The sequence below is a fragment of the Falco rusticolus genome, chromosome 4, assembly GCF_015220075.1.
Source record: "Falco rusticolus isolate bFalRus1 chromosome 4, bFalRus1.pri, whole genome shotgun sequence".
NCBI classification, from domain to species: domain Eukaryota; kingdom Metazoa; phylum Chordata; class Aves; order Falconiformes; family Falconidae; genus Falco; species Falco rusticolus.
The window spans coordinates 70,138,313-70,159,673 of record NC_051190.1 but is presented as its reverse complement, the minus strand read 5'-3'; the positions used below and the strand labels follow the sequence as shown (position 1 = coordinate 70,159,673).

General features: G+C 37.9%; 1 protein-coding gene across 1 annotated transcript in view; it reads left to right on the top strand.

Moving 5' to 3' along the window:
• Positions 1 to 19,937, top strand: part of ARMC3 (armadillo repeat containing 3) — a 48,332-nt gene extending 28,395 nt beyond the window's left edge. The window contains 8 exon segments of the mRNA XM_037387317.1: positions 2,910 to 3,159; positions 4,328 to 4,464; positions 7,793 to 7,961; positions 8,844 to 8,953; positions 10,033 to 10,122; positions 15,330 to 15,527; positions 18,000 to 18,162; positions 19,616 to 19,937. Coding sequence (XP_037243214.1) covers positions 2,910 to 3,159; positions 4,328 to 4,464; positions 7,793 to 7,961; positions 8,844 to 8,953; positions 10,033 to 10,122; positions 15,330 to 15,527; positions 18,000 to 18,162; positions 19,616 to 19,825 — 1,327 coding nt within the window. The 3' untranslated portion in view covers positions 19,826 to 19,937.
• The last annotated feature ends 1,424 nt before the right edge of the window (positions 19,938 to 21,361 follow it).

Below are 21,361 nucleotides of genomic sequence, written 5' to 3'. Positions count from 1 at the left end.
TACACGTGCCATGAATGTGATGTTTTCTGGTAAACCTGTGATACATGTGGTGTATAGCTGATCCTTACATGTGCAATCAACATGTTCAGGATTTCTACATATACAGTAGCCTGAATAGAGCTACAGCACTCCTGATGCTGGAAATCTGGATAAAATTTTCATGGGGAAGAGAAGACAATATTAACCAGAGAACCTAGAAATACGGTGGCCTTACCTAAGTAAAAAAAAACAACAAACCAAACAACAAAATAAAATAAAAGAAAAGAAAAAAACAAACGGAATAGGAAAAACACAACAAAAACCCAAACAAAACATTTTCAGTCCTTCTTTATCTGGTCAAGGGAGAGAAGGGGAAGGAGGACACCCAGATAAGGTTAAATCCAGCTAATTTAAGTCAGTCTGAGGAGTGCAGTGCAAGACATCTGAAAACATGGAATTTGCTTCTGAACAGCAACTGAAGTGCTTGCATTAAAGTTACTGATGCTCCAGGAGGATTAATTAGCCAACACCAAACTGGCCTTATACCTTTATGCTGCATGCAAGCTAATAATCCTAGTCCCCTTTTGTCCCGGGATAGCTACCTTTTCCCTGGTTTTCCAAACTGGTAAATACTGCCTGCCTGCTAGCCTTCCTTACACCCATGCTCCAGTACTACCTGTGAGCTGCCATCACCTTGTAGCTATGGCAGGGATCAAACTAACAAACCCTGTTAGCCTCTGCTGATTCATTCCAGGTATGCTCAGGAGTATCTGCATCCATTTCTCTGAAAATCTGGTTTGTACATGCTTGCACTAAAATGAGTTCTTAGTAAGATCTACATCATGTTGCCCTTGTAATGGGATTACGTGGCACACACTGGCATGTATTCTGCTTTCTGTCCTGTTTGCATAAGAGCATGACTATCAGCATGCCTGAGATTTTTTAGTTTTTATCAATGCCTTGACAGTCTTTGATAGCATAACTCTTTCTTGTATATGTAATACTTCTAAACTTGTGTTTATTTTGTAACTGTGGAAGTTACCGAAAGGTTAGTTAGATTTTGGTAAGACACTGTTACAGTAAAAGTGAGATTTTCACATCCAGATTTCACTTATTAATATGTTGAGAGAAATTTAGCAAAACTTACAAAAATGTACACTCTTCAAGTGCTTAGATATGCTTGTATAGAGGTGGGAGGGTTTGGTATGTTTTTGATACAGACAAAATGTACTAAAAGAGGGTATAAAAAGCAGTTGCAAGGAAAATTCAAATTGCCATCTGCGCATTTCCATTGCTAACAATATTGCCAACTTTTGTTTAACAAACAGATGATCCCAATGTAAAATTACTAAGAGCAGATAGTGAATTGGACATATGCCTCAAATCATTCGATCAAATTTTATATACAAACTCAGAAGGAAGACAATTCAATTTTTATAGTGTTCTGGTTTATAATGACATTGGAGAAAATCCCACTGAAATGAATGTAAGATGGTATAGACAAGTTCCTGTGCTTAGTAGAAAGCAAATTTTTGGCAAGAAGGTCAACAAAAACCTCAAGATATGGAATATCTTATGGCATTTGAAGAATGTAAACTACATTTGTATCAGTAGTCTCTTTTGCCTATGGCAAAGAAGCCAAAGAACCCATAATGATGTGGTAGCCCAGAAACATAAGCCTTTTCAGATTTGTTAGAGCACAATAGTTTCCCCTCAGCCAGGCCAGGTTCTCTTTTCAGGGTTTGCATGAGTTGTAGTCAAAAGTTCACCATCATTACAGACCATGTCACTAGCTGCTTTCGAATATATTCTTTACCCCAGATACTAAATACAAAGTTGACTTTTTTTTCTCTTAAAAGGCATTATTCTGGTGAGTGCCAGAAGCAGAACAGCAATGTTAAGATTAAGTGCTCATAGGCCAGTTCCTTCTGCTGTGACTGAGATGTAGGCCCATGTGACTTAGCAGTTTTGCAGCATGTCAGATTTAAGTCATTTGCAAATGTGTCCTCTAACAGTGCAGCTGCCTGCGCGTTCTGCTGTCTCCTGCCTGAAGCTGCTATTTCCATAGTAGTGCCTCTCCCGCTGTTTGGGTTTTTTTGGCTGGTCTCTAACTTAAATTTCTGGAAGTATTTTTTAAAAAATCCCAACAATCTTCCCCAATTTTAATTGCAAACAGGTTGTTTTGCACATCTAGCTTAGAACTTGGCCACACTAGTGTTTGTCCCAGCACTGCTGAGAGGCAGCACCCTTCAGCCACAGCTGCAATGTCATCTAGGAGCCGAGGGAATATTTAAACTGGATCTGCTGTCGGTAGACTAGTTGATGTGGATCCATAGTCATAGCCAGCCCTGAAATCTGTGCTGTTGTACTCCTGCTGTCTAAATCTGCTTGTATAAAGCCAGCTCAATAATTTCGACATTGCACTGAATGCACCATGTGCAACTACTTTATAAGAATGGCAGAAGCTCAGTGTGCCATGTTTATGCCACCTAGGTATCTGGTCACAGAAATCTGCAGAGACAGTACAAAGAACAACAAGGTAATACTCTGTGCACTACAATCCTCATTAGAAGTAGTGCTAGAATGATTATGGGGAGAGGTGATAAGAGTCTGCAGAGGCATTTGCCTGGACCTAAAGATACAGAAATCCAGCATCTTTGAAAAGATGCAAGATTTAATTCACTTGTTCAAAACCTCAGAAAGAATCCATGTCCTAGTAAGTTAAAGAATCCAAAAGTTGGTGACTTGGTTTGTCTGCTTATGTTGTGACTCTTGAACTTCACACCAAGTCATATATAAATGACATACAGATATATATATAAAAAATCTTGAGATGTAATATAATACTAATTTACTTGGTAAATACAGCACATTAAGAAGAAAAAATGGTCCTAAAATAACAGAATTTTTTTCCTTCTTCATTTTGCTAGGGCTGTTGCTGAGGCTGAAGGAATTAAGCCATTGGTAAATACCTTGAATGCTCAGAGAGATGGAGCCATTGCTAATGCTGCTACAGTGCTAACAAATCTGGCCATGCAAGAGCCATTCCGCATAAATATCCAGAGCCATGGTATTATGAGTGTGCTTGCAGAACCATTGCGCTCAACCAGCAGCCAAGTGCAAAGCAAAGCAGCATTCACTGTGGCTGCATTTGGTTGTGATGCTGATGCAAGAACTGAGGTAACACTACTCTTTCAGGCTGTGGTTATTTATAATATTTCTAGATCCTCAGGTTGGTGTTATACTTAGCTAGAATATTTGTATTTTGCGTCTGTCCTCAAAGTCCTGGGCTTTCTAGATAGTAACTAATTTTTCACTTTCATCATAGGCTTGTTCAGCTGAATTTAGCTCAGTATGTCGTGAGAACTTGGAAAAGGTTTTCTTTAATTTGTATTTTTTTGCACCACATTAATGTTTTACAGCTTTTCAGTGGCTTCAGTGTGTTTTAACCAGTGCTATGTCTTAATCCACCTGTTTATGAGCATTAAACATGGAGGGTTTTTTTCAGTTGCAACTGTTGGCTGAACTTTGAAGATGAGAAGTTCTGTCCTCTTTACTCTCCCTCAGTGTTGTTCTGTTTCCCATTTTCAAGTCCTGAACAGCAATTTCTGACCTTCCTTAATAAGATACTGGATATGCATGGAATTCAGACAAGACCCAAAATATAATTAAACCCTTGATCAGTGGCATCCAGCAAGTTGAACTTTTTGCTGTTTATCAATGGTCATACTATTTTCTGTTCATAAATAATGATGATGCTATGTGCATTCATAGATCATAAGTTGGGGTTTTCTCATGGGTCAAGGCTGTTAATTAGGACATGAATAAGGGGCATAGATAATTAATCTACCTCTTTCAGTGTCCTTAAAATGTCTTTCTCCTCAAAAATCCAAATAAGCGATATTTCCTCCAGCGTGTATAGCAAAGATACTGTAGCACACAAGAGAATAGGATGTTAATAAGATTGTCATACATACAATACAATAAAAATTCAAATATATTGTGATGTAAATTAGTTGCTAGGAGGCAACAGAACACAGAAAAAGCTGTGTAAGTCTCCATGGCAGTCTTGGGTTGCATAGTCTCTTCATTTTCCACACCATAATCTAGTAACTGAGAAGCAAGGCAAGAGCCAGAAGGGATGTGTGCCATGTACCGCTCTGAATCTCACCTCAGCTGCAGCCTATGCAGAGTTCACAGAAGCACAGAATTCCGTAACTGGCCTTTCTACCAGCCCAGCATAGCTTGTCCACAAGGTTTAAATGTTTTGAAAGGTGAATTTCACAGGCTGTTTTTGCTGGCATAGACAAAATATGTAAGTGGCAATGTCTTCATTTTTTTTTTGTAGTTAAGAAATGCAGGTGGACTGAGACCACTCGTTGAATTGCTGTGTTCCAAGAATGAAGAAGTCAGAAGAAATGCGTGTTGGGCTGTTATGGTCTGTGCAAGTGATGAACTAACCGCTGGTGAACTATGCAGGCTAGAGTGAGTAGAAATAGTATCAAGGGGCAGAGAGAAGATTTTGATGTGAGAACTCTTATTAAGTTGATCTTTACATATTTATAGCAGAATAATAAAGTTAAGCTATACCTTTTGATAAGCAGAAACTAATTTTGCACCACAGATGTTACAGATGAAATGGTATTGATTTTAAGTAACAGAAATGTTGAGAAAAAATGTAGGCCTGAAGAGAGGTGACTGGAATTATAAAAATGTTTATTTATTAGCCTGAATTAGGCTTTATATTGAAGCTGTGCTTATATCATTCAAAACTGGGACTATAGTGCCCCATACATATGAAACTGAAAATAAGGTTTCAGGCTAGGTTCAATAATACAGTAAATTGTACCTATTACAAACAGGCTAAACTTCATTTACAAGCTCTGGTTAACTGCAGGTGTGCTCGTGTCAAGTAAAAGAGATTCTATTTTATTCCTTCTTAGAAACTCCAAGTTTCACGCATTAATATCTGAATTACAAAAGCTGGTTTAGGTTGTAAGAAGGGCTCCTTATCCAGGGTGACTTTTTGTAGGCATTGTTAAATGAAAATATATGTAATTGCCCGGCTCCCTCTGCTGGACATTTCTCTGATTACTGCACAGGTACTTCAGATCCATTTATGAGGGGGTTCTGCGGAGTAAGAATCTCAGAAACTTAGGTCAGGAAAGAACCTCAAAGATGATGTTATCCATCTGCCCACTGTAAGACTGGATCATGTGCGCTGACATATTTTCACTTGTGTAGTGTAAATACCAATTCTGAGGGGAAAACAACTTTCCAAAGTAACCTGCTCCCATGCTGGAGAATCCTTTCAGCAAATCAGTCCAACTACATGTTGTCCTACTTTTGGTGGGATCAAATAACTGCTTTTTTATAGCAATTTGAGTTTAACTTAAGGAATTCTCTCACGTTCTGTGTCCTACTCAGTTTCCTTTCCGTGACAAAGTAATTACTTAAACTTATTTTTGTTTTGAAATCTTGTATCATTTTGTCACACATCTCTGAATTTCTCTCATTTATTTATGCCATTTTGAAGTGCTGCCTCCCAGCCTGGATGTGGTACTTCAGCTGAGGTCATATCACCATCAAATAAAGCTCAGTAATTATTGTCTATATCTTGCACATGGCACTGTCCTTATTTAATCCCTTCTTTGTGACAGTATCAGAGTAGGACTCTTAATTTATGTGTCCTTCCAGTTTGACAGCATATTATTGATAATAATGTATTAAGCACAGTGTTTCAACCAGTAAGGCACTACACTAATTCATATTATTTTCATGTAGTTCATATTTCCCTGACTTGCTCATGAGTATTCAAGTAGGAATATGTGAAAAGACTTATTATAGTCAAAACATATCTCAGAGTCAACTCGTATCTCACATTTACTTCTTCTGCATGTACATTAAGTCAGTTATCCTATCACAGAAAGGATTTACGTTATTTATTCCTGACACATACATAATGGCTCTTATCTCTTGTTGCTTGCAAGCCGATTGTTTAATAATTTGATGTGGTGTTCTTTGGACACTGAAATTTGGCTGAATGATCTCTATTATAATTTCCTTTTTCTTTGTTTTTCAAATCTAGATACTGTCTTTGCCCTTCTCCACTCTTCTGGCACCTAACCTGTCCTCCTTGAATTTTCAAATACAGTTACAAATAGTTTGGAGGTTCTTTTTGCCAATTCATAGAGTAGTATGAGGTAAGTGTCCTCAGGGACTGATATGTCTCCTCAAACTTATTCTAGACATATTAAGCCTACTGGTTTTACCTCTTCGTTAATATTACTGCCAGGCATCTGCTTGCAACCTTTTTATGAAAACTGAAGCAAAAAAGGCATCAGACACTTCAGTCTTTTCCGTGCCATCTGTTACGAGTTTTCTTCCCACATTGAGTAACAGGCCTACATTTTCTTCTCTGACTTGCAGCATATGAAACAGTTATTTTTGTTTTGGTCCCTGAATAGTTGTGTCTCACTTTGCCTGTGGGTCTTCTGGGTTTGTCCCTTAGTTTTTGTTTTCTGTTGGAAGTGTGTTTCCATTCCTGTATGAGTCCTTTTTCTGGGGTTTTTGCGTTTTCACAGAATTTTTGATGTGGCTGTATTTGTCTGGTTTTGGCTTATCTTTCCTCCATGTGAGGGTGATGTGCCATTGTGCCTGTAGTGTCACCTGTTTTAGACACTGCTGCACACATTAGCCTTCCCTTGTTCATTTTTCCCTTTAAAATTCTTCCCTGCATTACTTGCTGGTTACGTGACTTTCCTACAGTATGCTGTATGACAAAGAGCCTGTACTGCTCTTCTGCTGTTTTCTCCCATTGCTTTCTTCTAAAAGAGAAGGTTGTCATTTGCCTTGCCTGAAAAACTTACTCTTTGGAATTCATCTAACGTACCTTCAGGTGTCTATGTTGTAAATGTCCACAGCTGAGACTCCCAGAGTAGTTCACAAAGGGAAATGGGCAGTCTAAATGTGGAGTTCGTTTTTATATGTATATATATATATATAAAAAATATGAAATTGGTTCCTTAGGATGTGAAAAATGCCTGTCTATATGTACACACACACACATCACCCTCTTTTTTTCCTCTTTCTTCTATCCGAAAACAGTTCCAAAACCACAGTATGCTATGTTCTCCTGATTCAGCTTCCTTTGTCTTCTTAGTGAACTTTGCCTAAGTTTTCCAGGTCAGAAGTTATTGGTGTGTGGGTTTCAGCACCAGAAACAGCTTAAGAAATTTATTCCTGTCCTCCCATGTCCCCGCGACTATTTTTTTCTACCCCATGCTGCAAAAAATCCTGCCATCCTGGTGGTGCTGTGTTTCTGTGCTCATCCATCTTTAGCAAATCTCTGCCAGCTGCAGCTGCCCCAAACACAGCACCGGAAGGGTTCACACATTCTATAATGCAAAACTGGAATCTGCAAGTTGCATTGCAAGTTCCAGAGAGAGAAAGAGAGGTTCCCTGAACTGTATCATATGGTCAACTCATTATTCTTTTTACTCTAAATTTACATCCTTCTTTTTCTCAGGTTCTGTGTGGTTCTGATAAAAGGTTGTGGCATCCTGTCCACATTTCTTTATGTAACAGTTTAACTGCCTAAAGGAATTGCTTTTGCTTTTGAGCACTGCAAGACATTTTCCTCTCCTAGAGAAAGAATTCTGTGCAGCACAGCCAGCTCCTTGCTGGCCCAGTGGGGACAAGGCTGACAATGAATCTGCCTTGACCTTGGTAAGCTGAAAACTGACTCTGAACTGTATAATAACAATTAATTGGTGTGTATTGATGAACTAGCCTTTGTATTTTGTTTTAACAGTGCTTTAGACATCCTAGAAGAAATTAATCTATCAACAGGGCGCAAAAATAACTTTAGTGAAGCTGCTCTGGAAAAGCTACTTGACAACAATCTTTCCCGAAAATACAGCCAGATGGGATATTTATCATCAAGTAATATCATTACTGATGGATTCTATGACTGTGGTCAGGTAAGCTACTTTTAATAAGTTACTTTACTTAGAAAGAGTAAAATTATTTTCTGGATTTAGAAAAAGTAAATGTACTTTAGCAAAAGCCAGAATCTGGATATATAAAATACTTTGTTTTCTTCTGAAGTTTCCCAGCTTTTGTACTAATTTCTTTTGATTGTCTTTCTTCATGGAGGAAATCTCATCATCCTCATGCTGTTCCCCAGTTGTGATCTTCTTCACAATCCTATGTAAGCTGGCAGACCTAGTTCCTTTCCAGATCCTTTCTCAGACCTTAGTTCTTCTGCTCTCTCTCCCTGCAGTGTACTTAATACTAACCTGACACTGAATGACCTATGAACTTCTTGTTTGGGGGTTTTTTCACACAAAGTAAAGACTTCATATTTTCACCTTGGTCATGACTCTCACAAAGCAGTGTTTATATATAAAGACTGACTCCAGGTTCACTTGCTAGTGCTGTATTCAGGTCAGATCTGAGAAGGACTTTTCAAAATGCCAAAATTAATTAGAAGTACCAGTCTTTTTGAAAATCACTGAAATACCTGCTTCTCAAGCACTTGGCTGCTTTTGAAAATTCCATCCTAAATTGTAAAGACTTCAGAAGCAGGAACATTTCCTTATTCTAGAACTGTTTGGAATGACATAGTAACAATAAGTACAAGTTGAAATATTTATAAACCATCTTTTCTAAGAAAATTCATGAAGAAAATGGAAATGTAGAAGAAAACATTTTCATATATTTTAATTGCTTTATTAGTTCTTATGTAAATCTGTTAAAGATTAGGAATTTTAAATTAATCTTTAGATACCTTTTAAATATATTTTTTCTCTTAATCTTTAATTGAACAGAATGCCTTATCTTCTATGCTAATTTTCTTGTAGATAAAACCTGGAGAAAAATTTTTATCTTTGGAGCAACTGAGTATGCAAGAGCTTACTGACCGTCGGGCCGTAATCTTCATTAATGCTAAACCACAAGAAGAGTGAGTCATGTTTGATCACTAGCATTTATTGCAATAGCTCATCTTTTCCATCATTTCCACTGTTTCCAGTACAAAATACATTGTATAGATATATGTACACATACATAAAATAGAGAGATCTATTTTAATCCCAGCACAGTGCTTCATGTCCTAGAAGGCAAGAGATTTGTATTTTATAAAACAAGAATTTGGAAAGTAACTTTTTTTTCCCCTCTAGATAGAAAGCATTTATTCAGTTGAATTGCTTTTTTTCACTTAGCTGTTAAGAGTCATTCATCTAACACCCTTTGATTCCTCATGGTGGGACATCCAGTGTTTTATTAGTGGTAACAAAGCTTGTCATCTGCGATAATATGTCATCTGAGCTGAATGTCAACATGTGACAATGAAACCTGTGATTTGATGGTCTTCCTGTACAGACAAATGCATGGAATTCTAAGCACAACATCTAAAGAGGCAGGACAAAGCCAAGCATCAAGATTTCAGGCTTGATAAAGAACCTGTGTCCGTTTCTTCTCTGTTTAAGTTGAAGCCAGCCTAACAAATCATCTTAGATTTGAATGCAGGAAGTTGGTATTGGACTTGTTTAACTGGGAGTCATTTCCTGTAAACAGTCTCACAGATCAAAGAATGCTCTACCAATATTTTGCAAGTCCAAAACCTTCTTCTCTGTCAACACGTCACATATTTGGTTTACTGTATCATTAGCTTCCCTTTTAAGCTGGTGTATGACACCATAAATATGTCCGAGAATATCAATGACAAATTAAAGTTCCATGCTCTTTGTTGATCCTTAGAGTTGTCTTTAACTATCAGGTTTTCTTTGACTTTGATACAGCTTCCTGCTGTTGCACCTTGGCAGCAGTCTTACTCTGCAGTTACTTTTGTGTCCATCATTTGGTATTCCATACTTAATTTTTGATATCTGAATCAATATCTGATTTATTAGTGGTTTAGTTATTTCTTCCACTTACATACTTCCTATGAATATATTTACCATCCTTTAAAATCAGAACTCCATTTTCATAGCCTAACATGCAAATACTAACTCTGCAGATAACATACAAAAATATCTTGTTCCATTTCAGCCTTGAAGTAGAGAAGGCACAAGATTCATCTTATGAGCAGGCTATCTTGTCACCTTCTATTTCAAGAAAAGGCAGTAGAGAAAAAGCAAGGTATGGGTTTAAGATTTACTAGTTGTCAACGTTCTGTTATTGGTGTATCATTAGAAATAGAATTCTGATTGAAAATAGTGATAGTTTCCAAACAGAGTACAAATACTCAAATACAGTGTTAAATGTTTTCAGAGTCTTTCTTTAACCTCCTAATTGCATTAACCTTCTTTTGTCTATCTTAGTAATTATTTGTCCTCCCTCCCCATGCTGTATTTGAACATCTCCCAGGTATTTGGCTGTTTTTCCTTTCAGTATCCCTTGGAGGCAGTGAAATGCTGATACTTTACAGCTTGACAACCAAGTCACAGGGAAATAAGGGTAGAAGTTCTTTCTCAATTTAGAACCTAGACCCACAAAAAGTTCCTACACTGCCTACATGCATCCTTATTTCTAGATTAAATTTCTTCCAGTGAAATTCTACAGATGACTAAAATCTGAGAAGAGTGTTCTCAGAACTGTCCCAGTTTTGACAGCAACAAGCCTAAAAATGCCTCACTCTTGCAGGATTCCCTCTCACCCATACAATACACTAGGTACAGTCCTGCAGTCCTTTCTGTGGAACTGATCTGGTGGGCATGTCTGCTCATACCAAATAGGTCAGAATCTCTCACACTGTAGTGGGAAATTAATTTCCTTCTTTTACAGAAAGAGGATTTGAGCCTGTCCCTCCCACCTGCAGATAGCTGATCGCAAGATACTTGGGGTTTAGCAGTCTCCTCCTGGTTTGTTGTAGCTGTTCACTAACAATGAGGTGTAATGAACAAAGCTTCAGCTGTTAGGGCACTTACCTGAGAGAGTAGAGACCAAAGTTCTAGTCCTTGTCTTGATGACTTTTAATATAAAATACTTAACCCTTTGTGGAAAAAAACTGAAACATGGTCTCCCAACTGTGCATCCTGTAAAACAACAGCACAATCATGACCACAATGGTTCCCTTCAGAGAACGCAGGTGTACATGCCTAATTCCAGGGAAATGTTCAGGATTCCAAAACTGACCCAAATAGAGCCTCCTTGCCATCAATGGGATGGAATCTAATCCTTGATAGGAACGTGATGTAACCTACAACTCTTCTTGGCTTTTCTGTTAGCTAACTTAGTGAGCTGACCATTTATCATGCTGGTTTCTATGAGTCCCAGTCCTGACTTCTGATGTTTCTTGGTTTATGATATAGGGAGCCTTGGCCATGCCTCAGGGCTATGAATTCTAGTCAGTGGTGGGCATTACAAAGTGCTAAGTGCTGCTGCAGGGTTAGAAAAAAAATGGAGAGATGGCGTGTCTCTTGTAGGAACTGAAGTACTATGTTTGCAGTTTTTAGCTTGGAGCTCATACCTGACCTGTGATATGCTACTGTCTGTACAGGCATTTTATTGATAGAGATAATGGTTGATTTCTTAGACTGCTTATATATTTCTGTGCATGTATGTATCTGTGCTTGAGAGATGAAATCTGCAGTAAGAAAGTTAAGAGACAATTGGAACCTCCTTTATGATCTCAGTAGTTCAATAGTATCTCCAATGGAGGAAAAGCAGGAGTTATCTGGACAATAGTATTCAGTCAGCAAAAGCAGCACTAGAGAAAAAGGCTTAAGATACTATACTTTGAATTATATGTGTATCTGTGTGTTTAGAGCTGACATACAAATTGTTGACAGATAACAGCTACTGACTGTGAAGGCTAAGGTTCTGACTTATATGAGGACCAAAATCATGAGATTAGTCTATGCAAAAGTTACTGACTTACAAGGCAGACATTTACATTTGACAAGTTATTTGGACTGCAAGCACTCCTGGAATTCAGTTTAAATCATTTCATAGTAAATACCTGAAATGGGTCATATGAATTGCATTATGGAAGGTTCTTGTTTCAGGATGCAAAAGAATAAATACTGCATCTTGAGTGTCTTACCAGGACTGTTCTAGGTTCTGCTCATTTAGCAGGTCCTCCTGATAACCCAGCGTGCTGGGGTCATGACCCACCGAGCATATGCCAGTCTGCTCAAAGGGAGCAGGAGGCAAGGGGAGGTGCTAAGCCCCAGTTACGTTTGCTCTGCACCAGTGGGGGATCCTTCATCTCAGAAGATGCTCTAGCCATAGACCGTTTTGTGTAGTTGAGACCTGTTCTGACAAGAAAATATGTTTGTTTATTACAGTGTGATATGACAATACCCTTGGATAGTTGCTTTTTAATGTAATTTATGTCAATTACACAGTAAATGACTGCTCTGTTAGCAATCGTAACTCTTTCAGAAAGCAAAATATTTTCTTTAGGAAAAAGCAAATACCTGGTTCAGTTTCCCATAGTATACTTGCAGGGATACAAAAACTTCTTTCTTCAGGTATGAAATAATTGCTTTTGAATGTCATGATCAAGTTGTATGATTTATAACCCCATTGTCATTCATTTTGAATCCATACTTCATACATCATTATTATTATTAATTTTGTGAGATATATGGGAGTTACTTGAAGGTCAGTAGCTGACTCCAAGTCTCAAACATGCTTAGACTTTTTCCTACATATTTTTTTCCTTTGATCATACGTTTCTGTTCATCATTATTTTACAAAGTACTACTGAACATAGTTTAATGCCATTGTTTTGAAAAAGTGGTACTACTTTATATAAACCGTAGTTGAAGGCTAAGAGAAAGGGCAGTTGTAATTGTCTGCTGGAAGTGTTTGAATCAGATGTAGAGGAAGTGCCTAGTTTATAGTTTGACATACATTTGCATAGAGAGATAGCAACATCTTTACCCAAACAGTTGCATATCTGATATACACATTGACTGGGCTAAAAGATATTTAATGTAGACTGATAAATGTGCATTTATTCTGTGCTATGTTGCAGCACAGCATTTAAGGAAATACTTCACAATACTCACTTGCTCCTTTTCTAAAAACAAGCAAGGCATTAAGCTATGCAAAAAAGGAAAGAAAGTAGCTGTCATGGCTGTCTTTTGGTGGTAGGATATTGCATTGGCTGCCTTCATCCTCAAACTAACTCTCTGGTGACCCATTGGCCTTTTGTACTGAAGTTGCAACAGGAATCAGAAACATCTTGGGAGAGCATTAACTGGCCTGAGTTCTCCTTTGCAATATTCTTCTGCATTCGCAGCAAGTATGTCTGAGGAGCAGTAAGACAGCTTCGGGAAAGGGGAGTAATTTTTTTCTGCTGTCATAATTCCCACTGGTAAAATGAGGATAAAAAAAAGAGGACAGGAAAAAGACAGTGGTCTATTGTAATAGTTGCTGGTTATTTTGTAGCACTGAGCTATAAGAAAGCCCCTCCCATGGTTCCTTACGAGGAAAGTATTAGACAGGTATGATGACCTGAAGAGTTGAGGATTAAGGTAGAGACAGGTGTGGAAGACAACCTTAAAGCAGCCATTCCACTGAAGACCAGAACATAGCCATACCTGAGAGAAGTAAGCAACAGCAAAAAAAACAAACCAATTACTGTTCAAACCCATCCCTCTCAAGTGTTTGCTTTGTGAAAATTGGAAAGTAGGAGAATAAAAGTGATTCAAGAGTCATTTCAGTAGATAGGAATAGGGAACAAATTCTCCTGCTATAGCACTGTGACTTAGCAGTGCACTTTTCATAGGGAAAAGAAAGTACTGGGAGGATGAAAGTGAAGAGCAGGGAAAAAGGAGAGAAAATGGTCAAGGAACAAGAATTATACCATTTGTAAGAGTTGTTGCTTTGAAAACCTGCTAAGTCAGACACCAGAGAGGTGGCAATAATGCAGGGGGGTTTTAACAGGGTATTCTTACCCATAATGTCTAAGTATAAATGGAGAAGTGAGGTGCTGTTTAATCTAGCATTATACAGTTCCCTGGCTATAGTTAGATAGAGTCAGATTAGATAAAGAAAATTGTTTGTCTGCCTTTCTCAAGTATAAGCATAATTAATAATGAGAACAGTTTATTTAAGAGGGTGGTGAATTTTCTATAATTTTAAGATTAAATCTTAATTGGTTATCCTTCTAAATTAATGTGCTTTATGAAACATATGAAAAGGGCTTTTTATGAAAATGGTAAATCTCAAAAGGTAAAAGAAAATTTTGCAAAGTATTCTGAAGACAAATTGCTTGAATTAAACTACTGATAATGATATATGCCCTTCTGCTTTGTCTAATGCCTTCCCTCTTAAGAGTGCTGTTCATTGTAAAAATTTTAAGAATAATTTGAAGAACATACAATAATGATAGTTGGCCCTGGAGCCATGTACTCTAGTGGTCCATTATTTCTATTATTTTTTTCTTCCAAGAATGCCCAGAAGTATTATGGGTTTAAAAAAAATAAGCCAGAACTGTTAAACAAAGGAAAGTAAGTCATATTTCACAGTAGAATTATTCAAGACCTATGCTGAAAAAAAATACAATGCTTACAAAACACAAGTTCCATCTGCTCCCACAATTGAAAAGTCCTAAACTGTCTGATTGCATAGATCTTAATGATACCTTTGGTAAGATACTGATTTTATGGTTGCTACATACCTTGTGAAATGCACAGTGTTCCATCTAAGCAAAAGAAGCATTTAATTTATATTTCTGCTAGGTGCTTATGATGCCTCTTCAGGATCATAGTCATCTTTCAAATCCTGAACATTAGTGAAATATGTAGCATGTACTATGAAAAAAAGTCAGCAAAAACACAAACGTCTTATAAATTCTTCATCCGACAAGCCATGTTGCAGTTTGCATAATGCTTGAAGCACATGGACTTGCAACTGCAGAGTCTACTGCTTGGTGTGTCCTGGCAAGATTTCAGCCATGCTCTTGATACCATTTGTTTCTTTATTTTAAGTCCAGATTTCTATCAAGTAGAAACTCATTGGAGTTCATGATTTTTAGTTTATATCCATATGGAGCCAAACTATAACTGTTTACAAATGTTTTCTGTATGTATATAGGTAAGTGTTTTCTCCCCCAGATAATCCATATATGGGAAAGGCATATCAGAGTCATAGACAAAAACAAAATTAGAATTTAAAGCAATATTAATGTGGAACTATTGACAGTTGGTTTCTAGCCATCTCCTAAAGGCATGTTCCACAAGTCTTCTTGTCAGCTTTGTAGATTTTGGAGTATTGATTATCAAGAGAAAAGATTTCTCCTACCTCCCCTCCAAATCCATTTGTCTAAAATATCCTCTTGAACTTTCGAGATTACAGTATTCTGAATAAGTGTCTGTTGTTTTCTATGTAAGGAAAAGTAAGGGGAAAAAAGAAGAGGAAAAATCAAAAGAAGTTATTCAGATTACACCTAAAGTCCAGGATGAAATAAAACTAGAAAATTCACAATGGCTACCACCACCTGACTTCATTTTACTGGATTACATTAATAATGCTTCCAAGATAATTCTACCACTAACTACCACCCGGGAACAGGTTGTGGCTCTTGCACAGTGAGTATCAAATTATATTTCCTTAAATAACGCAGATAAGTTGAATTGGTAAAATAACCGTTTTCTCACCCAACAACAACTTTTCCAAATTTGTTATTTTTCCCCATCCTTAATTGGAATCCAGATCAGCTTTTGTCCAGAACTTTGACATGATTTCAGATTTTAAGCTTGTTGTTTCTAATTTTGGTGGAATTAGTTTAACTTTTTTTAAAATATTTTTAATAAATATCACTTGCAACAGAAGGGTATAAATTTCTCATCTTGGAAATACTCGTATGGACAATTTCAGGTTTTTTTCACATCTATATACCTATGCTGATCCTTTCCAATGAACACATCAGCTGCATATGGCATCTATATCATCACAGGGCAGGAGAGACCCAGGTGTCACAGAGCCTGAGTGCCCAAGCTAAAACCCTAACCTCATAGTTGAGACTGTTGCAACTTACAGGTACCATGACTGTTCTTTCTCTTACAGTCTTTCTTGCCTTGGAAGCCTTTCTTGACTTGGAAACTCCACAGGACAGGAACTGTCTTGTATTTTGTTTTCCTAAGAGCCAAAAGCATGAGACATTTTTCTAATGTAGTTTATAGATGCTACTGTAATTAACATCCTGATGATTTAATAGTGCCAGGATATTGCAATGGTGCATGTACAGACTATTGTTATCAATGTGTGATTCATTAGTTACACTGACTACTCAGCCTGGGCACCAATCACTGTCACCTCCAAGCAGTGTGCCTGCTTTCATCTTCTCCTTAGTTTAACCTTTACTATCTTAGCAGTTTCCTTGCTGCCTCCTGAAAGTGGAGAGTTTGCCATCAGATCCCACTGAGACTCACAAAATTTGTTTTTTTCTACTCTCATTTTTAATGAAGTGGTTTAATGTGATATGCGGAATGACTTTTCTGTTGACTGCAAAATTTGAGAGGACAGATACTCATCCTTAACTATCCAGCTGTGTATAAATCATGCTGTCTTCCTCAAGGTGAAATCCATAAAATGCTCTTTCAAAACCGCTCTTCAAACACACCCGTGAAATACTTGCAGACACACAGCACAGCAAAACAATCATGGGAAATTTAAGTAGAATGTTTGCTGTGAAGATTTTTATGTTTATGTTGCATTCCATGCAGCTGCCTGAATAGATGTGTTGAATAGGGAGGAGGAGGCAGCAGCAGCAGCCTGGCAGCTCGAGGCTGTGCTCGCTGGGGAGGGAGCCAGGGCAGGAGTGCTGGCTGTCGCCTTTTAAACCAATGTGGCACACCTTTGTGCGTAGCCAGGAGTGGTGTGCACGTAGGCTCAAGAAGGCCAGCTCTCCTTCCTGAGGGCTGGCTGTAGGCACAAGCAGCACAAGTGACTGCTGAGAGCCCCCACTTTGTCAGGTTCACCCAGTAATTCCCAACTTCAAGACACCATGTCTAGCCTGCTCAGTGATAACTCCCTGTGCCCACGCTGGTGCAACCAGTACCTCCTTCGGGCTAGGCTTGAGAGCTAAGGCTGCTGAGGTTGCCGTGCGTGTACTTGTGCAGACAGAACCTGTTCACAGTCGCTGCAGAGGTGGTCACACGGATTTTAGCTCCCTGTGTGAAGCAGTAGCTTGTGATTCCCATGTCTGCTCTGCAACACCTTGTCCGGAGTGAGAGCCTTCAGTAACACTTGTGCCTGTGGCTGAGGGCGCTGTGACAAACAAAGGTCTTTACGTACAGGGACCACGCACAGGGGAGGTGAAGGGGGGTGTACGACGAGGTAGGGACTTACAGAACAGGGCTTCATCCTGTGTGTGCAGAGTCACCCAAGGACATGCTTTTGGTAGTGTTTGCACAGACTGTGCGTTCTGATCTTCTGTTTCCGTGACTGAGCCATTCTTCTTTTCTTTTTAATGCATAAATACGCACCTCTCAGCCCTCAAATACTAGCTTCAATGTAAGAAAGCACATGCAGAAGCTGAAGTACCCTTTATGGATATAGGTGCTTTCTTATGCTGGGATCATTACCTATGGCTTTATTTTTGTCATACATATTCTCATGCCTTTATTACTATTTCAGACAAATGGTAAGGCTGGCGGTTGTGATACATGGCTCACATAATCTGTTAGCTGTAAAGATGAACACTAGCTTCTTAACTACTTCCTCAGTAGTTACACTGTTACTGATGATTTTCTCTGAGGACTTTGTGTCTGTACTAGACCTCTCCAGAATCTCTGCTTACAGCTGTTGCACCTTAGTTTAAGTCTGTGACAAATGTGAATGACCTGAGTTATGGTTATCTGTACTTAACGGTGAGTGTATTTAAAATACCAGTTACTGAATATACACCAGTTACAGAAAAAATAAAGCAAACATAGCAAAAGTATTAAAGACCTATATGTCATTCACTTATTGCTTGGTATACATTTCATTTTGTTACATTTTGTGATAAATATAAGAGGAATTATAGAGGCAATTGATCCTGGTATACACTGGAACAGGCTTGTTGCAGACAAGATGGGTGGCCCAATTGAAAGAGACAAACTACATGATTTCAGCTGGGAACTTCACATAAGTGAAATAGAATTTGAACTGAAATGCAATGTTGTGCCTATTGGGAAAGTCAAAAAAGGGACCTTCTACCACAGAGCTTTACTTTTCAAGGTATGTTAACATTTATTTTACAACATAACATACTGATTTTAAATGGATATTATAAACTAAAGTATACTTGCATCAGTATTATGTGATATTTATAGCCATGTAAAATCTTTTGTATACACTTAGAAGTCATTTTTCACCGGCAAAGTTGATTTCCCAGTGAATGAAAGCCAGAATATTTCTGTAAACATTCTTGTTGTCATTAAATTGTCTTAAGTGATATCAGCAGAATACTTGATAAATGGCAAAAAGCCAAAATATTTGATTGGGAGTCAAAACATTTTACATTTTCTGTAAACTGTAAAGTATTGAATTATGCGGCTTCCTTTTTTTTTTCCATGCTACAAATGTAAACTTGTTGGGATGATTTTTGTTTGGTATCTATCCAGTATTCTGTGATAGTATATACCAGCTTTTATAGTCTAGTGTCTTAGACTGGGAAAGTTCATTTCTTTTGTCTTCATGTGAAGAGGCGCTCCTGCAGCCTGCTTATCTGTCCCATCCCTTTTCCTTGACTGTTGGGTCGCTGGACTTTTCTCCTTCTTGGATGGAAAGGAAAAGAGAAGCAAGGGCCTAGCACATTAAGCGGGAAGGACCTAGGAAAGTTCCCAACATACTTTGTGGAGATTTGAGGGCACGAATTAATTGTGCTGAAGCAGCACTGATGTTTGTTTATCCTCCACTGTCCTCGGAAACCTTTGTAGGGACAGGTAATCTCTTACAGCCACAGCAATCCAAGCAATGGATATCCTTGTCCATTTGTAACAAGTTAAAAATCTTTCAGGATTTCATTGCTTCACAGCAGATGCATTTTGAGAAAGCATTTTGTAGCTGGAAATCATTATAGGTCTGTCAGTGATAGTGCAGCACAGAGGAAAGGCAGGTGTTTCATCTAGCAGATGCTTGCCTTGCATTTCATTGCTTCCCACATTCGCAGGGCTGAAAAGCAAGGAGTGTACTTTGGAGTGAAGCAGCAGTCCTAGGTTTACACTGATAAAAATGTTATATTTTTACACTTAATATTTCATACTAGCTATATACGTGCAGTGTACCTACACCTCATTGCTTGAATAGACAATTCTTCAAAGTGTTATTCAGAAAGAAGTCTTCCAACTAGAAAAAAGCATTGCTAGGTACTGTGTGTGTTACACTTCATTTGAGATCTGAAGGACTGGCTGATAAACAAATGTATCAGTGTCTGGAAAGAGTTGAAGTGAGTATTTTTCATGTTGTGCATAGAAGATGGTAGAAATAACGTTTAAAAGCCTACACTTTCTAAGCAGAACCAACAATAAAGATACGCAGTGTGGAACACGTAGAGATTTACAAAGTCTGTTTCAAGAAAGCTTTTGGCCTTTCAGGTATTTTTTTCTTTTTAAGCATATTTTGGCCCTGATGTATATCACAGAAGCTACATGTATTCACTGTGATTAACTCCTTTTTCTTTCCTTTTTAGGTGATAGCAGACAGAATTGGCATTGGATGTAGTTTAGTTCGTGGCAAGTATAACAGAGCTTGGAATGAAGTTAAATTGGTTGATGACTCCCCTCAAGGAATAGCTGGGCTTTTGCTTCCTCCTCACGAGTATATTGTAGATCTAATGTTTGCACCAGGCTTTTTAATAAAACAGGGAAATGCAGAGGCAGATCAGTACAAAAATATTTAATCATCTTGACAAATTTCACCAAAATAACGATTCTAAAGATGTTTGCAGTGCTATATTTATGAAACATAAGGGGTTTGAGGTTGAGCTATCAAAAAGAAACATATCTGGTATCTTGTCCTAAACATTTAATCAAACATATTTTAGTATCCAGCTTCAATGATTAGAAATTTTGTTTGGGTTTTGGTACTATTTTAAGACTAAACTGTAAAACTACAGATTAAAATTTGGTAAATCAAGAACATTTGGTATGTGTTAACATTTTAATGCTTATTACATAGGTTTAAATTATTTCCAAAATACAGTATATTCTTTTTTTTCCCTTATGTTCTTTCAACTCCTATGTACATTTATAAGAATTACATGTCCATGAAGCAAGAAAATGTGACATCTGGTGAAATAACAAGTCACCAAAAGCAACTGGGCAATTTTTTAGAGTGAAATAACCCATGAACTGAGAATTAGAAGAACTAAGATAACAGTATACTTTCAGCCTCTGTAGAAAACATCCCATTTATATTTCTTGGAACTTGGCAGAGTTAATAATTGCAGATAATAACATACTCTGGATGAAAGTAAATACTGTTTGTCCTGGCACAGGGAAGACAGATGATTGATAAGTTATTGCTTGCAATCTCCATTTATATTCTTTCTTTTTCACGTGAAGATAAAGTGGACTCTGAGAAGGGCAGCAGTTTTAGACAGGGAATTTTTTTTCTTGCAGCCTTGGGTAACGTGGTGTTGCCGAAGTGTGGTGGTGCATCTAAGAGAGGTGAAATACTGACTACAACACTCTAGTAAACATTTTCTGGTGAAACTGTCAAGAATGTGCTGGAGTATTTCAGGGAGCACCAGTATCAAATGAGTTTACTGTGGAAAACTGAGGGAAAACTCCTGTGCAGAAGTTAGGCCAATGCAGACAACATTGTGCGAAACTGAATTTCAGAAGACCAGAAAGCCAACAACAAGGCATTTACTTTCTGGCCACCAAAAATGTGATTAAAAAAATTGGCTTCCGTGTTCTTTCAGTTTTTTAATGCTTGTATAAGCACAGTCACTTGTATAGTTCGCTTTAGTTTGAGGAGATTTATATCTGTTGTGTTCATTACTGCTTATGAGCATGATCCCACCACTCCCCCTCCTTCCTCCTCTGACATGCAGCATGATTTTCTGGTAGCCCTTTGGGGAACATTTTATCTTTCTGTTGTAAATTTAATTATATGGCCTCATGTTCATTTTTTTACCTAATGTTCAGCAGTACTCTAGACATCAGAATGAGAAAGAACTCTGGAAACACAAAATACATGATATGCTAGCAGAACTGAGCGGGAGGTGAGAATGTGTTTCTTAGCACTGCTGTGTCGCTGGCTGGGGACTGATGAAAAGTCATATGCTGTCACTGACAGGCATGACTGGGTATAGACACCTGCAACTTTGAAAGTGTGGTAAAGGGAAGCAAAACAAGAATTAATTTCATACTAGCTATCATTTTGTGTACTTTTCCTACATTGGAATTTCTTTATTTTGTATTGGAACCGT